General features: G+C 37.1%; 2 protein-coding genes across 2 annotated transcripts; both read left to right on the top strand.

The window, feature by feature from the left end:
- Nucleotides 1-574: 574 nt before the first annotated feature.
- On the top strand, nt 575-2,100 carry LOC121409526 (transmembrane protein 79-like). Its single transcript, XM_041601445.1, has one exon. It carries the CDS (start codon nt 851-853, stop codon nt 1,406-1,408), a length of 558 nt encoding a protein of 185 aa, XP_041457379.1. The 5' UTR covers nt 575-850; the 3' UTR covers nt 1,409-2,100.
- Nucleotides 2,101-5,285: 3,185 nt separating this feature from the next.
- On the top strand, nt 5,286-6,830 carry LOC121409528 (transmembrane protein 79-like). Its single transcript, XM_041601446.1, has one exon. It carries the CDS (start codon nt 5,586-5,588, stop codon nt 6,141-6,143), a length of 558 nt encoding a protein of 185 aa, XP_041457380.1. The 5' UTR covers nt 5,286-5,585; the 3' UTR covers nt 6,144-6,830.
- The last annotated feature ends 3,743 nt before the right edge of the window (nt 6,831-10,573 follow it).

The following is a 10,573-nucleotide window of genomic DNA, read 5'->3' on the forward strand; positions in this document are numbered from 1 at the left end:
ACAAATTTTACTTGTATTTATGACTTTCTTTCATGAGAAAATAATTCAATATACAACCAAATTTATATTTAGATTACTGCCCCAGGGGAATGGGTACTTCGGGGAAACCACAAATCCATGATAATTCAGTACATGGCCTAAGTGAAAGTTGTCCTTACCCCATGTCATAATTTACTTATCCAGTTGCCAATTTGAAATCTATAGTCTTTTGAAGCAGCCATAACTTTCTTATTGCTTGTCCGATTTCTTTCAAACTTTTATCATTCTGTTTTATTTATTTTTCTCCTCTCCAACACAACATTTTAGGACCAATTCTAGATTTCCCTTTAAGTTCACCAAGCTCTTTGGCATGGCATTCAAGTCACGTACATACCCTTGCTAATTATTTTTTTTAAGACAGGAAATCCTACACTAAATACATTGTAAACGTACTTGAAAAAAATCTCTCTTCTGTGTTTATAAATCAAAGTCCAGATCAAAGGTAAAGTTCAAACTTGTCCCTTTTTAGGCACTCCTTTTCATGAGTAAATCACATTCAATTGATTGAAATACAGCTCACCATTAGTAAACGCAGACTTATGATTCTGGATTCAATCAAAACACAAGGTCTGCAGAAGTGTATAACCTTAAATCTTGATGCGCTATACTGTTATTCTGCTTTAGCTCCGTCGAACAAACTCAGCTCGTTGTAATTATTGTCTTATTTATGAACATATCAAAACAGCTGGTCAACTACAAACGGTTTCTTACTAAGAGGGACTAAGACGGGGGACTAAGGGTTGTCGAAAAACTGTTGGCTGTGTAATTCTATCAGTTTCCATTTCCGAAACAGAAATCTTAATCTTCCAACATGTTTCAGGGTCAACAATGGACAGTGGTGAAGTTTGCATCCATTGCAATAGCATTCATGGCCTTCGTTCTTTACCTCTACCAGGCAGGTTCTCTTCCATTTATACCAACCAAAAACGCCCCGAAGTCGGATGGCGAGCGTCTGACCTATGCTTTCCGTTGCCTGGCATTTTCTATCCTGCCCCTCTACATGGGCATCAGAGCTGTTAAAAACAAACGATTCAGTAACATTGACACCCTCGGGGCAGATCCGACTGCACCGGTCGACCCCGTCAAACATCGAGACTTCTTGACCCGCCAAAGGAATCTGCAGAATACCTTGGAGCAGACAGTCTTACACATCGGAGCAGTCCTTGCCCTGGCATCAAGTCTCCCACTTGATCAACTCTCCGTGATACCCGTCTTGGTCTTCTTCTTCGTCATCGGTCGGATCACCTACTATATTGGATATCTTTACTTTGATAACCAACTTTACAGAGCGTTTGGCTTTGGTGTAACATTCATTCCATCTGTAGTTGGCCTTGGTTATGCCCTCTTTATCATAATTTTTCGAAATTAGTGTTATAACCAGATCAAGAACTCTCATTATATTAGCGTGTATGCCGGATGACTTAATGTAGTATAAATCGTATGATTCTTGGCATGATTGTACTCTTACAGCCTCTGATAAGTTAGTTTTTCTCTTAGAAGGAATATATTTTTAAGTATTGTATCTTCATGTTCCTCAGACATTTCAAACCGTATGTTACTCAAGAATAAGAGAACTATTATCTATTATGATTCATATGTAAATGTTATACTCAGTGCACCCAGAAACCTGTCTTTTTAATACATTTATATTGATGTTCATTCATTATAGAGATATACATTACAATCGGCACCATATCTCTCTACAGTCATGACAGTGATACGAAGTACAGTTCTCTCTGTAGATCAATCCTAAATCACTTCTAAAAAAAGATTTTGTTAGACTGTTTCTTTTTTTTTCTTTTTTAAAGAGGAGAGTCCAATATGAAATATAATCCTCATCTATCCTTATGATTATGATCAAAATCTCTAAATACAGTTGATAAGACACCTTTACCTAAATGAGGAAAAAAAATATTGACATAGAAATATATTCATGTTAACATTAAAATGCGCTAAGAATCATAGTGTTATTCGCATATGAATTACCTGACACAAGAAACATAATGTAACATAGATGTGTTTCTTCTGTAGATTAATTGATTGAATAAAATAATAGAGAGATAATATTGCAACTCTAACTAGCCGTTACAATCAGAGCTTTCAATGTATTGCTTGAAAACATGAAAGTATAAAAAACGAAGGTCCTTTTGTTCCAAGTACAATTTGACAAGCAAAGAAAAAATGGGGGAGGGTCCTCTCACTGGTGTATGAACAACATATTCCCATTGGGAATATTTGCTTTGACTCTCAAACGGAGGGGGCGCGGACCGGATATGCCCCCCCCCCCGATCCAAAACTGGGTACTTAGCTTACAAGGCTCAGACCTCTCCTTTCATACCCTTCTTCCTTGCTTTCTTTCTACGAAGTTTTTACCTGAAACTTCAAAAGAAATGATTGTGTGTGTTTGTAAGGATGCACTTCTGGGGACATTTTCTTACATTTAACATCAGCCGGGGACGTAGGATGGATGTTGAAGGGTGAAGATTTATGTGTGAGGGAGGATTAATGCGGGAGGGCGGGGGTGATTGTGGGGGAATAGGCCTAAGAGAGAGATTGTGAGGGCATAGAGTGTGTGTGTGTGTGTGTGTGTGTGTGTGTGAAGGTTGGTGGGTGAGTATACCTCAATGGGGACCGGAGGAGTCAGAGCGTGCGTGAGTTCATGTGAGTGGGGGAGGGTTAGCTCAGGAGGGAGTAGACCTTTCAATTGTGTTGGGTTGTACGTAGTTTGAGTGAGGGAGGTGGTATCCGGGTGAGGGTGGGGGGAGGGTTTGTTTGTTTTATTTCCGAAATCAGATAAAAAAATATACAATATACAAGAGAGATACATACAATAACGGGGGATCACCCAATTCAGCTGTATTTGCAAAATACTGCTGTTCTTCCTTGGGGTCCTACATTTACCATTCAAAGTAATATACCATACAAAGTAATATACACGATTAAAAAAAGGGTGTGAGCATGTATGTGAGTGCGGAGGGCTGGTGCTGAAGGATACTGTTAAGGTATGGGTGAGGAGGTTTGCACATGGACTTCTTTCTCACATTTCTTTATTCTCACATATTTTCACACACACCCACCCTCACCCTCAGACACACCCACACACACACATAAGAAGATAATATGATTTGAACAGATTTAGATTAAGATAATAAAAATAATTTATTTCACTTTATACACAAAAAAACGCCCACACATTCAATATTTCCGAGGTTTGCACATGGACTTCCTTCTCACATTTTTTTAAATTAAAATGTAATAAATATATGAGAAATACGTCCATGTGCAAACCTCGGAAACATTGAGTGTTTATATTTTGATGAAACACCTTAAATCAAAATTATTTAAAAATTGTCTGACGATATCTCTTTTACAATAAAACGTTTTTACCATGATTTAGTATTGATCATACCATTCAAAGCGCCATCTGATGTTTTGATTCGTACCTGTCATGCATGTGATCCAAAAACACAAGATAATTTTGTCGTGCAAAAGCCACCCGTTATGATTTTACAGTATATGTTTTTTCTCTTGAAAAGATAGAACTACAGGGGTACTCCAGGCTGAAATCAGACAAACAATACACGGAAGATTTTATCAACATCGGACAAGGGCTGATCGACAAATGACATTTTAAAGAATGGCATTATTTTGGTTAAACCGTTTATGTCTACATGAATTTTCAATGAGCAAACTAAGGATATATCCTCACAATGTTCTTTCGTATTTTATACATGGAAATAGGTTTATTCATATCATGTCCTCCAAGAAATAAAAGAAATTTATAAACGATTTCATACATGTTTTTATGTGCCGGACGAGTTTATGAAATAAAAATGTTTAAAAATTCGTCATTCAATCAAGGTCCCAAAAGCTTGTCAAGGATTGAAGAATCTACGTCGGGGGGGTCCTTTTCTGATGGCATCAACTTTGCACTAGATAATCTTTAAAGGCACTTTCTTGGTTCACACAAAAGCTATCTCATTTTACCATATAAATCTGTATATCACACTCATTGTATACACCATCAAGCTCAATTCATTCAAGCATTATCATTTTGTCTAGGGATTGGACCTTGTTCAAATAAGTTTCAAATATAGACTAAATGAAATGACCAGTTTGAAAGAGGAATCCAACTTGTTTTTCGAGGGAAAAGAAAAATCAGACAAGCTGACAGATGAAGGTTAAAAACAATATTACACAAACAATAAGAAAGTTATGAATTTTGGAAAGTTGTAAATATTGGTTATCACTTTACACATGGGTGGAAATCCCAGAGGGGACGTGTCCCCCCTACTCACAATAGAATGGGGGGACACAATATCAAATGTCCCCCTATTATTTTGGTCTTTTATGATCATGATGATGGTAAGAAATACATCATTCAAAATCGAAAAAACATGTATTTTCGGACGAGATGACCTTACTTTTTGGATGATAACCTTTTTTTTTGCTTGTCAAATCAATTTTCGTCGAAATGACCTTAAATTTGGGGGTGATAACCTATTTTTTTTTTTGCTTGTCACATTTTCCAGCCCCTTATCCCCCTACCTTTGGGAGAGATTTCCGCCCCTGACTTCACCCATGGACGCTTCAAATTGGCTGCATAAGTGGTGTCATAGTGGTATAAGGCAAGGACTGTTCCATGTGGTCCAATGCATAAAATGGCTAATTAAAGAGAAAAAACAATTCTCACAAATTTTACTTGTATTTATGACTTTGTTTCATGAGGAAATAATTCAATATACTACCAAATTTATATTTAGATTACTGCCCCAGGGGAATGGGTACTTCGGGGAAACCACAAATCCATGATAATTCAGTACATGGCCTAAGTGAAAGTTGTCCTTACCCCATGTCATAATTTACTTATCCTGTTGCCAATTTGAAATCTATAGTCTTTTGAAGCAGCCATAACTTTCTTATTGCTTGTCCGATTTCTTTCAAACTTTTATCATTCTGTTTTATTTATTTTTCTCCTCTCGATCTCCAACACAACATTTTAGGACCAATTCTAGATTTCCCTTTAAGTTCACCAAGCTCTTTGGCATGGCATTCAAGTCACGTACATACCCTTGCTAATTGTTTTTTTCAAAGACAGGAAATTCTACACTAAGTACATTGTAAACGTACTTGAAAAAAATCTCTCTTCTGTGTTTATAAATCAAAGTCCAGATCAATGGTAAAGTTCAAACTTTGCCCTTTTTAGGCACTCCTTTTCATGAGTAAATCACATTCAATTGATTGAAATACAGCTCAACATTAGTAAACGCAGACTTATGATTCTGGATTCAATCAAAACACAAGGTCTGCAGAAGTGTAACCTTATCTTGATACAATCTATACTGCTATTCTGCTTTAGCTCCGTCGAACAAACTCAGCTTGTTGTAATTATTGTCTTATTTATGAACATATCAAAACAGCTGATCAACTACAAACGGTTTCTTTCTGAGAGGGACTAAGACCGGGGACTAAGAGTCGTCGAAAAACCAATAGCTGTGCAATTTTATCAGTTTACACTTCCCAAACAGAAATCTTAATCTTCCAACATGTTTCAGGGTCAACAATGGACAGTGGTGAAGTTTGCATCCATTGCAATAGCATTCATGGCCTTCGTTCTTTACCTCTACCAGGCAGGTTCTCTTCCATTTATACCGACCAAAAACGCCCCGAAGTCGGATGGTGAACGTCTGACCTATGCTTTCCGTTGCCTGGCATTTTCTATCCTGCCCCTCTTCATGGGCATCAGAGCTGTTGGAAACAAACGATTCAGTAACATCGACACCCTCGGGGCAGATCCAACCGCTCCGGTCGACCCCGTCAGACATCGAGACTTCTTGACCCGCCAAAGGAATCTCCAGAATACCTTGGAGCAGACAGTCTTACACATCGGAGCAGTCCTAGCCCTGGCATCAAGTCTCCCACTTGATCAACTCTCCGTGATACCCGTCTTGGTCTTCTTCTTCGTCATCGGTCGGATCACCTACTATATTGGATATCTTTACTTTGATAACCAACTTTACAGAATTTTTGGCTTTAGTGTAACATTGTTTCCATCTGTAGTTGGCCTTGGTTATGCCCTCTTTATCATAATTTTTCGAAATTAGTGTTATAACTAGAACAGGAACTCTCATTATATTAGTGTGTATGCCGGATGACTTAATGTAGTATAAATCGTATGATTCTAGGCATGATTGTACTCTTAAAGCCTCTGATAAGTTAGTTTTTCCTCTTAAAGGTATCCATTTTAAGTATTATTTCTTCATGTTCCTCAGACATTCTAAACCGTATGTTACTCAAGAATACGAGAACTCTTATCTATTATGATTCATATGTAAATGTTAAACTCAGTGCACCCAAAAACTTGACTTTTTAATACATTTCAATTGATCTTTATTCATTATAGAGATCACAATCGACACCTATTAATATACATTCATGACTGTGACACGAAGTACAGTTCTCTCTGTAGATCAATCCTAAATCACTTATAAAAAGGAAGAATTTGTTAGACTGTTTCATTTTTTTCTTCTTTTTTTAAAGAGTAGAGTCCAATATGAAATATAATCCCCATATATCCTTATGATTATAATAAAAATCTCTGAAAACAGTTGAAAAGACACCTTTACCTAAATGAGGCGAAAAAATATTGACACCGATATAATTCCTTTTGACATTATATGCGCTAAGAAGTCTAGTTTTATTCGCATATGATTTACCTGACACAAGAAACATAATGTAACATAGATGTGTTTCTTCTGTAGATTAATTGATCGAATAAAATAATAGAGAGATAATATTGCAACTCTAACTAGTCGTTACAATCAGGGCTTTCAGTGTATTGCTTGAAAACATGAAAGCATAAAAAACGAAGGTCATTTTGTTCCACGTACAATTTCACAAGCAAAAAAAATGGGGGAGGGTCCTCTCACTGGTATATGAACAACATATTCCCATTGGGAATATTTGCTTTGACTCTCAAACGGAGGGGGTGCGGACCGGATATGCCCCCCCCCCCCCCCCCCCCGATCCAAAACTGGGTATTAGCTTACAAGGCTCAGACCTCTCCTTTCATACCCTTCTTCCTTGCTTTCTTTCTACGAAGTTTTTACCTGAAACTTCAAAAGAAAAGATTGTGATTGTGTGTGTTTGTAAGGATGCACTTCTGGGGACATTTCTTACATTTAACCAATCAACCGGGGACGTTTGTGTTGTTAAGGGTGGATGTTTAAGGGTAAAGATTTATGTGTGAGGGAGCATTAATGCGGGAGGGTGTGGGTGATTGTTGGGAATAGTCCTAAGGGGGGGGTGAGGGCATAGAATGTATGTGATTAATGAAGGTTGGTGGGTGAGTGAGTATACGGGAGTATACGTCAATAGGGCCGGAGGGTCAGAGCGTTCATGAGTTCATGTGAGTGGGGGAGGGTTAGCTCAGGAGGGAGTAGACCTTTTAATTGTGTGGGGTTGTACGTAGTTTGAGTGAGGGAGGTGGTGGCCGGGTGAGGGTGGGGGAGGGAGGGAGTGAGTGAGCATGTATGTAAGTGCGGAAGGCTAATGCTGAAGGATATACTGTTATAGTCTGTGGGTGAGGAGTTACGGATTGTGGGAGTGTGGTTTAAGTGTGGGATTTAACGCGAGGGATGATGTGTGGTGAGGAGGTGAAGGTGTATTAGTCGAGGAGCTCATTCGTGCGTGCAAGGAGATGGTATGTGAGGGAGGGTGTGAGTGGAAAGGGCTAATAAAGGAGTGTGTTATGGGTTTTGTCTGCGGGGGTGTATTTGTGCGCGGCGGGTGAGGGTGAGTGGGGGTTTATGTGTACGATGTAATGGTGAGGAAGGTGTGTGTATATTGTGTGCGTGGGTGTGTGTGCGTGAAGGGGTGAATGTCTCAAGAAAGTGGCCAAGTGAGCATGCATGTGAAAGTGCCTTTTTTTCTCCGTGGGGGTATCATTTGTCTACGACCATGCACGCACGTTGTGACATACATCCTAATCAAATTGGAGGTGCGTAGGTGCTGTGGCTCTTTGGATGGGTCTCCGGGCTTTGGACCATAAGGTCCGGGGTTCAAATCCCACCGCAGCACTCGTGTTCTTTGGCAGAGTTTCTCTTCATTTGGACTCTCCACCAAGGTGTAGTAAATGGGTACTCGTCATATTCTATTTTTATTCATTTGACTTTGATCATACGAATTGACACAGCTTATCTTAATAATCCGTCTTTACCTCTCTGTAAATAGGAATGTTGGGGTAAATGATAATCTTCATTTTTCGTTAATCTATTCTAAAATATAATCATTCCATCATGGGTAGTAGTGAATTGAATTACACTGATATATCTATCATCGTTTTGTTCTTATGCAATCAAACTTGTTCACAGAATTAGTATTACCTTATAACAAGAGCAAGACAATATAGACAAAATGGCAGGCACTAAACTCCAGAGAACCAGATCACAGCAATCATGATGCTAAAATGATATTTCGGTCTCCGTCGCACTGGTCACAACGAGTCTAGCCCCATCAACGGTTATCCAAGAAATTATTGAAGCAATGGACAGCGCGCGACGAGGAATGTGAAGGCGACTGTCTTTGATCTTGTTGAAGGGTCCGTGACTTTCAAAACCAAATTTCGATAATCCCACTGAAATCAAACTGAAAGTACACAACAATTAAATTTTATGGTACATTTTATATCAAAAGAATCTCCAATTTCCTTGACGATTTTAATATTTAAGAAAACAGATTTTAATTTGATTTGATTTTATTTGATTTTATTGTTTACTTCTGCAATTGCATCATTCGTATATAATACATTTTCCATAACATAACAAACATAGTATATTGAGAACTTTTTTGGCATGAATCATAACTAAATGTACTAAAATTATCATTACAAACAAAACTGATCTCATACCAAATTAGTTAACATTTACAATTTGCAGGAGGATTGTCATCATAAGCAGATTGCTTGAAAAAATGACAACCCCAGGTTAAAACTCATTGATTAATATAATACATTAATACAGCAGAATCGATATACAGTACATTTCATGAAAAACAGCAGTAATGTAATTTGAGCAATGAAGATGGAGATGATAAGGATGAAGATGATGGTGAAATGGTGAAGATGAAGGCGATGGAGAGGATGATGGTGATGATGCTTTAATGATGACACATTGACACAGAAATTTTACTTCAAATATTCTGATATCAACATAGATTTAACGTTTGCCTTAAATGAGTAAAGAGACGTGGATCTTTTTATAGATTCTGATAGAGAGTTCCACAAATCAGGACCATGGTGTCATATGGATCTCTGCGCAATAAGCAATTTGGGGTTGATTAAATGGAAATTAGAAGAGTTCCGTGTAGGGTATGAATGGATAGATGTGTTCATAGTATAAAAATTGTGAAATGAAGGTGGGAGCATGTTATTTACGTATTTGAACATAAGCAGTAAGCTTTGAAATTAATTTATGTCAAAAATAGTTAGAGTCTTTAGTTTATGGAATAATGGATTTGTGTGTGATAAATATTGCGAATTAGTACAAATTCGAATTGCTTTTTTCTGTAATAAGTATATTGTATTAATTTTAGTTTTTGCCCACGTTGCCCAAACTATATTGCAGTACGATATATACGGCAATATTAATGAATTGTATAGTAGAACGAGTGTAGTATGAGGAATTATGTTTTTCATTTTGTAAAGTACACCTACGTTTCTGGAGATGTTAGTAGTTATACAACGTATATGTTCATTCCAATTTAAATGTTCATCTATTGTGACACCTAAAAAATTTGTTTCTTTTTTCCTTTTGAGTGGAATATTATCTATGCTTATGTCGTATGGAAACTCAGCAATATGTGAACTTGTATGCGTAAAATACATAAACTTTGTTTTGTCTTAATTAAGTGAGAGCCTATTACATTTAAACCATAAAGATAGTTTAGGTAATTCACGATTAAATGTATCTACTAAAGTTTCTAAGCTAGTGTTTGAACAAAAAATGTTTGTGTCATCGGCAAATAATACAAATGATAATAAAGGCGTTACAGTAGTCAAATCATTAATATATATAAGGAAAGGTAAGGGGCCAAGGATCGATCCTTGTGGAACTCCGCATTTTATTGACTGAAAGTTAGAAGAAATATTATTGTGAGTGACATATTGTTTTCTATCAGACAAATAACTCTCAAACCATGATAGTGCGATTCCCCGAATTCCATAATTTTCAAGTTTATTAAGTAAAATCTGGTGGTCAAGAGTGTCGAATGCTTTGCTTATATAGGTCCATGAATACTCCTATTATGTGTTCTTTATTTGTCATTGCATTTGTAATTTTATCGTATATTTGTATTAAAGCCTAATCAGTTGAATGCCCTTTCCTGAATCCATATTGGTTTGAATTTAGAAACTGAAAAGTATCTAGGAACTTATAAAGTCTTTTGTAAATAATCTTCTCTAATATTTTGGATATGCTGGGGAGAGTAGAAATAGGCCTATAATTTGTTATTTCGTGTGGATTGTCTTTTTTAAAAA

This window comes from Lytechinus variegatus, chromosome 2 (assembly GCF_018143015.1).
Source record: "Lytechinus variegatus isolate NC3 chromosome 2, Lvar_3.0, whole genome shotgun sequence".
In the NCBI taxonomy this organism is placed as follows: Eukaryota; Metazoa; Echinodermata; class Echinoidea; order Temnopleuroida; family Toxopneustidae; genus Lytechinus; species Lytechinus variegatus.

What these genes read in the sequence shown, in the direction of transcription:
- LOC121409526 (XM_041601445.1), top strand. Translation starts at nt 851, where the DNA reads ATGTTTCAGGGTCAACAATGGACAGTGGTGAAGTTTGCATCCATTGCA.
- LOC121409528 (XM_041601446.1), top strand. Translation starts at nt 5,586, where the DNA reads ATGTTTCAGGGTCAACAATGGACAGTGGTGAAGTTTGCATCCATTGCA.